This window comes from Garra rufa, chromosome 5, assembly GCF_049309525.1.
Source record: "Garra rufa chromosome 5, GarRuf1.0, whole genome shotgun sequence".
Taxonomy (NCBI): Eukaryota; Metazoa; Chordata; class Actinopteri; order Cypriniformes; family Cyprinidae; genus Garra; species Garra rufa.
Genome location: NC_133365.1, coordinates 20,414,555 through 20,426,875, shown reverse-complemented (window position 1 = coordinate 20,426,875; position 12,321 = coordinate 20,414,555). Strand labels below are relative to the sequence as shown.

Sequence of the window (12,321 nt, the reverse complement as noted above, 5' to 3'; positions counted from 1 at the left end):
TTTATAAACTTGTTTTTTCATACTTTTTTATTGTCCACAATAGGGTCTTGTTGGTTTTGTTGGACCTGTTGGTGAGGTGGGGTTTCCTGGAGAAAAGGTCAGTAGATTATAAGCTTTCACAGCACTCCGCCATGTGTAATCATGTTAAATTCACATTAATCTTGGTTGTTTATTTATGGCATGTGTTTTAAATCAAACATCAGAAATTTATGTTGGTTTTGTATGATAGTCGGTGTTGTCTTTCCTTGATGTTAGTGTTATCTTCAGCTGTGTTGTTTGGGTTACATGTGTTTCTTGTGCTCTCAGGGAGATCGTGGTGAGATGGGTCTGCCCGGGCCACCTGGAGAAAAGGGAGCGATGGTAAGGAGTAAGTCTGGATCTCGTCTCTGCTCTCAGGGGAATTCTAATACCCACTTAACCTTGAGCAGGCACTGTAACTCACCCAGCTACAATGGTTGGAAACTAGTAGTATGTGGGAAAATGCCTCATCAGCAATTTTCCATTCATGAGATAATCAGCTAGACCACTGCAAGAGTCATTTCCACTTCAATGACATAAGGAAATTGTAGCCATTTACTGTGCAAAGTGGTTTGGGAACAATGTCAAAGTTGAAACCAAATTCAAGCCACTCCAAAGAGGTCTGACACCAACCTTCCAGTATTTCCAAGAAGGTTTGTCGTCATTTCAATGTTTCTCAGTAGTTCCTATAACACTCAAAACTGTCTGTATGTATTTGTTGCCCATAGCACCGCAAAAAAAATAGTTTATTTCCATTGTTAATTGCTTGCCAGCAAATAACATAGTAGTTGCTTCTTCTATGCTTTAAAAAAAATGTTTTTTAAAAAGTAATTGGTGTTGTGTTTTCAGGGCAAAACATCCTTATTCAACAAAATAAATTTACTTGAGAGGCAACACCGCAACAAGTTTGTCATAGTTTGATGAATTTTGTCTTGCTACACTGGCGCTTTTTTTCACATGTTTTTAACTTTAACTTTATAAGTGCAATATGTGAAAATTCCGCCAGTACAGCAAGACAAAAATAAATGCATTCTTGTCTGAAAGCAAGAAAACAAGTGAAAACAAATCTTGTTGAGGATTTTTTTAGACACTTTAAATGGATTTAAAAGGCCATTAAAGGAGTAGTATAAAGATTTCCTGATAATTTACTCACCCCTATGTCATACAGGATGTTCATGTCTTTCTTTCTTCAGTTAAAAAGAAATTAAGGTTTTTGAGGGAAGCATTCCTGGATTTTTCTCCATATAGTGGACTTCATTGGGGATCAATGGGTTGAAGGTCCAAATTGCAGTTTCAGCGCAGCTTCAAAGGGCTTGACACGATCCCAGCCGAGGAATAAAGGTCTTGTCTAGCAAAGCGATCGGTCATTTTCTATTAAAAAAATAAACATTTATATACTTTTTAACCACAAATGCGCACATCTATGACTTCACACATTACATAATTACTTTGGAAAGTTATTTTCTCCTCCAACTTCGAAATTATCCAACATTGTTGTTTTACCTTTTTTTGTAAAGGGCGTTTGACTTTCTTTGCACGCTCGCTTTGTAAACACTGAGTCGGTACTTTCGCTTATGTCACACGTGACCTTTCTAACGTGATTACGTATTGCGTGAAGTCAAGCTAGTGCAAGACTAACGTTTGTGGTTAAAAAGTATTTAAATTAGTTTTTTTTTTTTTTTACAAAAGAACCAATCGTTTCGATAGATAAGACCTTTATTCCTTGACTGGGATCGTGTAGAGGCCTTTGAAGCTGCATTGAAACCAATTGGCTTCCATTGAAGTCCATTATATAGAGAAAAATCCTGAAATGTTTATCTCAAAAATCTTAAATACTTCTTGAATGAAGAAAGAAACACATGAACATCTTAGATGACGTGGGGGTGAGTAAATGATTAGGAAATGTTTATTCTATAAGTGATCTAATCCTTGTATAAAAGGATTTTTGCTCACTAAATGGCATAACAGTAATAGATTTTCTTTTTTTAAATTACCACACCACCAAGTTTACAATGATGTATAGTAATACAACTGAAACGAAACAATAAAACAAATACAACCAAATAAATACAATTAGACTATGAATGTTTCAAGGTATTAGAGATTATTGCCTGTAATATAGATTTTTTTATGATGATGTGTTTGTGATTGTTGTTTTTAGGGACACCCAGGGGCCCCGGGTGAGAGAGGCCCATCTGGACCAGCAGGTACACCAGTAAGTCACTGTTACATATTTAGTATATATAAACTGACTTTATTTATGCCTGGCCAAGAGTCTCTGCACAAAGCATCATCACAGATCACAGCTCTGTTTTGTGTCTTACTTTTCTGTTGTAATTTCCAAATTTCATGCAATCATCTGGTCTGAATCTTTCTAGGTAAATCCAAATTACAGAAGCATCACAACAGGCCAAGTCTGTCTCATTTTATTCAGTAATCAAATGAAAATTTGACCTCTGCACAGCATTCTCTCATTAGAGCTCTCCATGCACATTGATAGCGTAATTTGGGTCCTACAGAATGAAACTCACTGCGCTTCTTTGCTCAATTCCCACAAATGTTGATGTCATGCAAGCCTTTGGCAGGAAATACCTTTTGGAGGCACTCAGATGACCCTGTGAGGAGGGCAAAAAGTGCAGCGGAGTACAAACATAAACACTGCTCTTTGAAGGACAGAGTTTTCACCCTGCAGTTGTAACCGGGTCAAGTGATGTTTGTTTGCCTGCCAAAGACTCTTGCCAGCTCTAACTGAATTTCTGAGTGAACGTACTCTTGTGGCCTGATTCAGGACTCTGTTCTGTGTTTTCAGGGGCCTCCCGGGTCTAGGGGCATCAGCGGCACCAGAGGACCCGAAGGCGGAAGGGTAAGAACTGATCATTTTGATTATCAGTAATGCATAAACGTGTGCTTTGGAAAGCCGGAATGTTTAGGAATTAACAGTAAAACAGTGTAATTTTCAAGCTAAGCCATTAATGTATTTTTGGTAACCTCTCTAGATGATTACCACTGTATACTCAGTAGTTTTTACTGAGTGGAAAACGATTCCAGTTCACATAGGACTGTAATGAGTTTTGCATTGGCATATAGTTCTGTCATCTTTGGATAGTTTTGCATCCTGCTGATGCAGTGGTTACTGGAAGCTATACTGGGCTGTATTTTCTTTGTTTACATTCAATGACAGTATCATGGCAGAAGAGCTTGACAGATGGTATTTTCGCATCAGCTCTGATTACATTACTATTAAAAACTAATTAAAATGATAAAATTACACACCGCTTTTACGTTCAAATTCCTGTGTTTTAATATTATCCCCACAACTATGAGTAATGATACTGTCTACGAACCGCCTTTGCAATCACTGATTGGGAAAAAAATCTACTTCACATTAATTATGCTATAGAAAATAAAGTCCAGCTGCAGTTAGGCTTCTTTAGAACTGAAACAATACCATCACAATGAAGGAGCCACCCACAGGGCTCTGCTCCGAATCAAAGCGAGCCACGGGAGTTGGGGGCAAACAGAGGACAGACTTCCATCAGTTGTAGAGAAGTGGCAATACTCATGAGCAGCTTGAACTATTTTGGATTTACAATCACTGCGAAAGTCGAATTTTAGCCGTGTGGATGTGTCATAGGTTATTGGTGTTATGGGTAATGGGAACCTGTGGGGGTTGCTAAAGAGTTCAAGTACTGATGGGAAAGTCCCAAGTTTCGGGATTATGTCAATGATGTCAGATTTATTACTATTCTCAGCAGATAAGAACACTTGAGAAACTCTTCAAGGCAATATGAATACCATTTGCACCAATTTTAGTTCTGTAATGTGACACATTTAAAAATCACAATATACAATGAGAAAAAAAATGAAGAAAAAAATAGAATTGATTGCTTTTATCCTTTGTTCGCTTCCAGAACAAAAATATACAGTTAATTTACTCACTTTTGTGTAATCCAAGATGTTTATGTCTTTCTTTCTTTAGTCGTAAAGAAATTGTTTTTTAAGGAAAACATTTGATTAATTTTCTCCATATAGTGGACTTCTATGGTGACTGCGAGTTTGAACTTCCAAAATGCAGTTTAAATGCAGCTTCAAAGAGCTCTAAACAATCTCAGCCGAGGAAGAAGGGTCTTATCTAACAAAACCATGAGTCATTTTCTTAAATAAATTAATATTTATACACTTTTTAACCACAAATGCTTGTCTTGTCTAGCTCTGCGATGCACTCCAGTTCAAGACAGTTAGGCTATGTCAAAAAACTTCCATCTCATTTTCTCCTCTAACTTCAAAATCACCCTACATCGCTGTTTTACGTATTTTTGTAAACTGCATTTGATCTTCTTTGCACACTCACTTTGTAAACACTGGGTCGGTACTTCTGCAGCAATGTAGGTTGATTTTGAAGTTGAAGTTGATTAACGTTGATGGACCTAAACTTGAAAAACGTTGTGTATTAACGTCTTTCTGCGGTGGAAATAAAATACGTTTTGATGTTCATTCATGTTTATTTTGTGCTTTAAGTAAATATGAAAGACGATTGATTCATATGTCATTTACAATGATCTGTCATGACACATTAAAGAACCACAAAACGTTATTTATCGTTTGAATTTCTTTAAAAAAAACAGTTGAAAGCTGAGACCTTGTTTCATATCAGAAGTAATCTTCTCTGTCTTGTCTGTTGGCGTGTTGTCAGTTTCCTCCATGATGTTTGTCGTATGTTTGTCGGACATAGTACTTTACATTTAAATGACTGGTAAAGTTCCTCTGAAACCCTCCACCTCCCCAGCTCCACCTGTATAGATCTGCTACGGGTTATATTATATTTGCTGTATATATGCTATATATATCTATTCTGCCAAGGCCAAATACATTAACTTTGTTATATCCATTACCATGCTAAAGTCTTCAGAGAGTTGCCATGATAGAACTTTGTTTCTATTTTTTCTTAATAACCTGCCTTGATAAATTGTTCACAGTACGACCAGGAACATGCATTAGGAAACTTAATAGGGTTGTGATTTAGTGTGGACTTTTGCATTGAAGCTTCGCTCTTAATGAATTTCACACAAGTTCAGGTTGTATAATGTGCTAATACACTCCCTAATAGCTTTCTAGCTTCCCATCAGAAATTTCAGTACTCATAACTGTCTTTCCTCACATCACAAAAACACATTTCATGGACTAAATTCACCATTACAAATGAAACATTAATCCTTCAGCAAACAAAAGATGAACGGCAGTTAGGACTGAATTACCACTGATGGAGAATGTGGAGGTCTGGGATTTGAGCCTCATCGTTTTCTAAATGCCCCCATAGACATGTGCATTTATCTCACTGCTCTTTTAGAGGCCAATATTGATTTAATTTATTGAGGAATAGAAAGTCATCATACCGCTCAGACAAATTAAAAGTAGTTTGATAAATATTAATAATAAAGTTAAAAGTTCACTAGATATGCTGTCAGATCAACTCAGAATCTTAAATCTTATGCAAATCACTTTAGTCAGATCAAGATGGTAATGTACCTTTTCTCCAAAAAAAAAAGATTTGTAAACTCTTCCAAAATTATGAAAGAATGCATATCAGATGTGTTTTTGCTAGGTGCTGTAAACTGAATTCGCCTACCTAATCTCATGACGGAAACGTACCTGTGGGAACTTAATTTAATTGTAAATATATAAATAAATAAAATTTGTTCCGCATCCCCATCAGCTCAACACAGCAACACTGACTCAACCAAAAATGTGATTTTTAGTGATTTAAGCTTTCTAACCAATGGTAGACTAGAGAATGTTCAGGCAACTAGTATTTTTTGCAGTTCAATTTGGTGATGCTAGTGGGACAAAAAAATTACGCTGTTTACCTTTTTTTAACCTGTTACTGGAACTCTAACAAGTTTTACAGTAACAGACTCAGTAATAGTTTTTTTGGAAAAAATTATTTGGGTATATAAGCTTAGAATAAAAAAAATGCTACTTTAATTCATCTGAAGCCATTGAAACAAGGACAGGGCTGTTATTTAGAATTGGGATCAAGAAAGATCCCTTAAAGGATGTTTTATTTTTACCCCCTTTTATGATTTGTAGTTTCTGTCAAGGCCTGATTCCAATCAGTCCAAATGTTGTCATTAGCCCCTGAAAGGTCAAAGGTTTCCTGAATGACATCAGATCACAAGAACAGTGGCGGCAGTGTTTCGCTGGCCCTCAAAAGCGAGTGCTGTTCAGGTCTGTTCTTCAGCAGAAGCCACAGTGGTTGCACCCATCATAATATCCCCATTGATCACTGTTTCCACCTTCCAGACAAAGAAATCCCTCAAAGTCAGAGATCACCCAGCTGTGGCTCTACATTTTTCATAAGGCTTATGAATCATCACAATGGAAATATAATGGCAGCTTTCCATTTTACTCTAACTGAACTTCCATGATGTGAAAAGGCTAATGTTTCACAGAAGTCTTTAAAGCTGCATTTATTCAAGTTTTTGCCCCTGGTGAGCTGGAAATTTGACTCGTTCAAGATCATAAGGCATACAAATGAATGAGATGTCTATATGTCATATAGGTTTGTTAAACTTTGTCTAAATGGCATACTGTATATCTGCTAGTTACACAAGGTGATAACCGTAACTAGTTCTCTTGACCCAGTGTAGCTCTGCTGATAACTCAACATGTCTTTGTTTGAACAAGTGTGCCCTCTGCTGTTTACTTAATTATTTTTTACACCCATATGTGTCTGCTCTTTAATGCCAGTCCCACCTTTTTATGTTTCACACAGGGCGCGAGGGGGCCGGATGGACCAGTTGGAGAGAAAGGAGCGATGGGAATGAAGGTGAAATGTTCAGCAAAGATTGTTTTAGAGTTATTGCATAATATCCTACAGTGATGATACTGATTAGAAGTTCACTCTAAAAATAATTTTTCTGTCATTAATTACTCACCCTCATGTCGTTCCAAACCTGTAAGACCTTCATTCATCTTTAGAATACAAATTAAGATATTTTTAATGTAATCCGAGAGCTTTCTGACCCTGCATAGACCGCAATGGAAGTACCACGCACAAGGTGCAGAAAGGTAGTAAGGACATCGATAAAATAATCCATGTGACATCAGTGGTTCAATCTTAACTTTATGAAGCTACTAGAATACGTCTTGTGCGCAAAGAAAACAAAAGAGTCAGAGAAAGGGTCAGAAAGCTCTCAGATTTGATCAAATTATTTTAATTTGTGTTCTGAAGATGAACAAAGAGTTTGGATTGACATGAGGTAAAGTAATAAATGACAGAATGTTTATTATTTTTTTTACTATCCCTTTAAACTATTATTATTAGTCACCTTACTTATACTTAGTAGACTTACTCACAAACTTTTAGTTAAATTAAATTTTATGGTATTAAATTACTGTTTCCTTGTTTTTACAATTGTTTAAGAACAATTAGAGCTGCATATGACTAATTTGATATTGATTTTTACTGACAGCTTAATTTTGAGATCTTAAAACATTTAGCTTAGTAATTATTCATAATTTTATTCTCGTGAGATGTCAATTACTTCAAAATGAATTGAATAGTGCATGTTGAAAGCAGCATTGTAATGCTGTGCTGTGTTCAAAGATGAAGTATTTGACTTCCTCCATGCTGGCATGCACTGCATTTTCCCTACCACAGAACAAAACAACATATGAAACGCATCTAAATTGTCAGCACAACATTTTTATCAACCTTACAATGCTGGAAATAGAGTGCATTGAAAGTTGGTCCCAAAACTTTTCCAAAATACTTGGTTTTGTTTTGATCAAACAGAATAAAGAATAATTTGACTTGCTTGTTGCAATGGAAAATAGTCAGTAACTGTTTTGGGTTCTGTCTTCTTTCTGCAGGGCCTTGAAGGTCCCCCGGGAAAACAAGGTTTCAGTGGACAAGTGGTAAAATTAAATGTTTTATTTGTTTTATTTCTCTTGGGTTCCAAATGTCTTCTGATGTGTACTTGAAACAGTCAGCTTGATATTACTGCAGACTGAACAGAGTTGTGGAGTTTGAGGTTACCTGATGCTCAGGTCTTCAGAAAGTGCTAAGATTTTGTGCCTTATATTAGCATTTTACTCATAAGCCCCTTTTACATATAAAGTCTTTACTGGTAAATTACCGGACAATTACCATTAAGAGATTATGTGTGACCTTTTTAAAAATACTGGTAAAATTGTTCCAGCAAGTTACCAGAAAGGGAAGTTGTAACATTAGCAGTAAATTGCCAGGATGATGCTGTTTGTGAAAGCAGAAGGATTACCGGTATGAGCATGGACAAGGCCAGTCATAACATTCTGACTCAGATGACACATTTACTTTGCACTGTGTATTTCATTTTGAAGTCGTCTAATACAATGTCTCTAGGTCAGAAGCACTGCATGACTGTGAACATGTGACACAAAAATTAAAACATCAACAAAAACACTGACCACATTTACTTCTCTATGTTTACAAAGACAGCACAGAGAGGGGCATAGCTGTTTAGAGCTGTTTTAGTCACAAAATTTACCGGTATTTTGAAAGTCATGTGTGAATGACGCTTTACCGGTAAAAAGACGGAACATCTTTGAAAAAATTTTAAATAGCAAATTTTTGTTTTTACCATTTACAATTTACTATTATAACTGTGTGGAAGAGGTTATAATGTCTTCTTATTCAGTACCTATATATGATTAAGCTACAGAACTGATCAACAAAATATTTAACAGACAATGCAGTTTAACTCAAAAAGTAATCTTATAGGATAGGTGGTCATTTAGATAGCAAGCATTTAAGTGTGTTTCTGCTGTAGCACTGAGATTCTCTCTTGTTTATTAGGGTCAAATTGGTGAAACTGGTGAAACAGGACCAACGGGATTTCCAGTGAGTAACTGATCGTTTAATAAACATTTTTATCAGTTAAATGTCCACAAATACAGATTTTTGTTATCAATTTTCTAGGGTGTTCAAGGACCAACTGGACCTCCTGGAGCAAAGGGCATCTTAGGTGAACCTGTAAGTACATCATTCATATATAATGAATGAGGACTTGGACTGTTAAGCTCCAAAATGCCAGAAAAAACACCATACAAGCTTCATAAAGCAGTCCATCTATTCCAAGTCTTTTGAAACAGACTGAAATGTAAGCTTTAAATCACTGACTATGTTCCCCTCTGCACTTCAGATCAATTTAAAGTGATAAATTCAAAACCCAAAAATAAAAATTCTGTCATTATTACTCACCCTCATGTCGTTCCAAACCCATAAGACCTTCATTCATCTTCAGAACACAAATTAAGATCCTGCATAAACAGCAAGGCAACTGACATGTTCAAGGCCCAGAAAGGTAGTAAGAACATTGTCGTGGTACTCTCATGAATGCACAGCAGAGACTGAGACTGAAGAAATTGTTTTATAAAATTAGGGTTGAACCACTGATGTCACATGGACTATTTTAACTATGTCCTTTTTGTGTGTGTTGCATTGCTGCAGGGTCAAAAAGCTCTCAGATTTCATCCAAAATATCTTAATTTGTGTTCTGAAGATGAACGAAGGTCTTACGGGTTTAGACAACCTGAGTAATTAATGACAGAATTTTCATTTTTGGCTGAACTATCTCTTTAAATTGGTGGCTTTACATGTGACATATCAGGTTTAATGATGTCAATGAGATGTGACACAGCGAATGGTAGCATTTATTCCTGAGTAAAACAACATTTTCAAAACAGGACTTGATTTTATCCATCTGGAATTAAGTGATTAGGGATAAGTTACTGTTTCATACCAGAATGAAGTCTGGTTTGGACAAGAGTTTGCTGCGTAAATAGCTGTTTAGCTATTGGATAATATTATTCAATGATCTGGAAAGTCGTTTCAGAGGTGTAGCGAGTAGGTTAATGAAAGAAACGGTTTTGCTGCTTATTGACTTCCATTGTTTGCACAAAAACACTGAAAGATTTCTCAGAATATCTTCTTTTATGTTTTCTCAGAAGAAAGAAAAGAAATGTCATGTTTAAATCAAACTATAAATCCACATAAAATTTAGCTTGAAAACTACAGAGACGATGTGCCAACCCACATTAAATGGCAATGCTAAAACTCAAGTTAACATATGCTACTGTCCAAAAGTTTGGAGTCAATGAGATTTTTCAAAATGTTTTTTTAAAGTTTACCAAGGCTGTAATTATTTGATCAAAATTCAGTAAAAACAGTAATATTGTGATATATTGGATAATAAAAATAACTCTGTTCAAATATTTTAAAATGCAAATTATTGCTTGTGATTCTTGTGATGTGACACCAGTCTTCAGTGTCACATGCTCCTAAGGAAATTGTTTTATTATGCTGATTTGGTGCTCAATAAACATTACTATAAATGATGGAAACAGTTATCCTGCTTACCCAAGAGTGGAAACCACAACAGTGGTGTTTTTTTCTACAGCTTCTTTGATGAACAAAAAAAACTGCATTTTTTTTTAAAGACATTTTTATGACATTATAAAGTACTGTCATGTTTTTATCAGTTTAATGCCAAATCTAACTGACCACAAACTTTTGAACAACAGTGTTCAGATGTGTATCATTGTTTCAGTAGCTGACATCACAGCCAAATGTCTTCTGTCTCTTAATAGGGTCCTCAAGGGCCACCGGGAGTATTAGGTCCATTGGGTGAGATTGGAGCAGTGGTAAGATTCTTGACATAATGTTGATATGTTTCATATTGTACCTCAGCATTATTAGACAAGTTTTCTATTTTTCCAAGCCTTTCCAGCTGTGTTGTTTCCTATTGTACCCCTCTAGTCTGCCCTACTCTCCTCATTGGTGTTTAAAGAAACAGTTAATGCCAAATTTGTTTTGGTTCCTGTATACAATTACAATGTCCTCAGGTGGCAGTAGAAAACACTTAGCTTGGCTTTGTTAATTAAAATAGTTTAACGAATGAAACCGAAATAAGAAACAGATTTTGTCCCACATTGTCCCTTTGTTTCTAATTACCTGTCTATTATTCCCACATGTTCTTAGCTGAGAGGGACTAAAGACTGTAGTAAGATTCAGAAAGCTAAACACTCCACATTCATTCATTTCCTGGTATGTTTAACAGGGTTTACCTGGGAAGGTTGGGGAGCAGGGCTTACCAGGTGAACCAGGAGAGAAGGTGAAACATCTGTGTTATCTTAAACTGTGCATGGTACTGAATGCTGACTAATGTGGTGAAGCGGCTGTGTAATGATGTCATATCCAAAATTTACCATAGTGAGGTTACTTTGATCATATGCAGATGTTTTATACAAAGCACATTTGGATGTAAATAATTGTGCTGTTTGAGAATCTCTCAGTATTGTTATAAAAGTGGTCAAATTAATTATACTGAAATGTGAATGTTAACTTTTTTCCACACTTTCTAGGGTGCAGTCGGATCTCCAGGGAATATGGGAGAGCAAGGCCTGATTGGACGTCGAGTAGGTTCATTTTGCTAGCCATAATAGACTTTATTCTGGAGAGATGCCATTATTGTCAGTTCAGTGGGTTTGACTGTCGTATACCTCGGTGTGCAATCATTCAGTCACTGAGGCTACATCTAATCCGGATACATTTGAAAACAGCGTTTTCAATTTAAAACGCTGTCTGTCCACGCCAGCGTTTTCAAGCGCTTTCCAAAAAGTGTCTCATCCACACTGAAATGCAGAAAAAGAGTTAAATTCGCTTTACTGCGTATGCATAAAGCATCAGAAATGCTCACTGAGATGATATGACGGATGGATCTTACCATTCACTGATGTGTCCAGGTCGATGTTTGTTCTAAAACACAACTCCCTTCATGTTTTACCACAAACAGCAATATTGCTAGTAAATTTTCTTTCATCTTTGTAGGTATTTGATATGAAGAGTGTACAATGTAAGTGAATAGCACATTACAAGCACAAAACCGGTATAAACATAGATTTCTATCGGTATAATATGCGTCACATGACTAAGCATGTGTCATTATTTTCAAATAGCTCCGTTTTCACTACAATGCAAAAACGACATTTTCAAATGTATCCACTTTTAAGAGCGTTTTCAAAAAGCTCTGTTTTTGTTGACAAAAACACTGTTTTAATGTGGACTGAAGGTACTTATGTACTATAATTAAGTGTGCTTAATTATATTGAATGTGTGTTTCAAATCTTACAAGTATATTAAAAAAAGTTTTTAGAAGTTTTACATTAAAGAACACTTTAAATCATGATTTAATAATCGTATTGTGCTTTAAAGAAGTGTATTTACAAATAAGGGTCAAAAGTTTACATACCCTTGCAGAATCT

General features: G+C 35.9%; 1 protein-coding gene across 1 annotated transcript in view; it reads left to right on the top strand.

The window, feature by feature from the left end:
* The window catches only part of col27a1b (collagen, type XXVII, alpha 1b), a 101,008-nt gene that overhangs the window by 70,089 nt on the left and 18,598 nt on the right, over positions 1-12,321 (top strand). Inside the window, exons 25-35 of the mRNA XM_073841093.1 lie at positions 44-97; positions 307-360; positions 2,180-2,233; positions 2,828-2,881; positions 6,791-6,844; positions 7,891-7,935; positions 8,855-8,899; positions 8,978-9,031; positions 10,648-10,701; positions 11,118-11,171; positions 11,422-11,475. Of these exons, the coding sequence (XP_073697194.1) occupies positions 44-97; positions 307-360; positions 2,180-2,233; positions 2,828-2,881; positions 6,791-6,844; positions 7,891-7,935; positions 8,855-8,899; positions 8,978-9,031; positions 10,648-10,701; positions 11,118-11,171; positions 11,422-11,475 (576 nt within the window). The remainder of the gene's footprint in view (positions 1-43; positions 98-306; positions 361-2,179; positions 2,234-2,827; positions 2,882-6,790; positions 6,845-7,890; positions 7,936-8,854; positions 8,900-8,977; positions 9,032-10,647; positions 10,702-11,117; positions 11,172-11,421; positions 11,476-12,321) is intronic.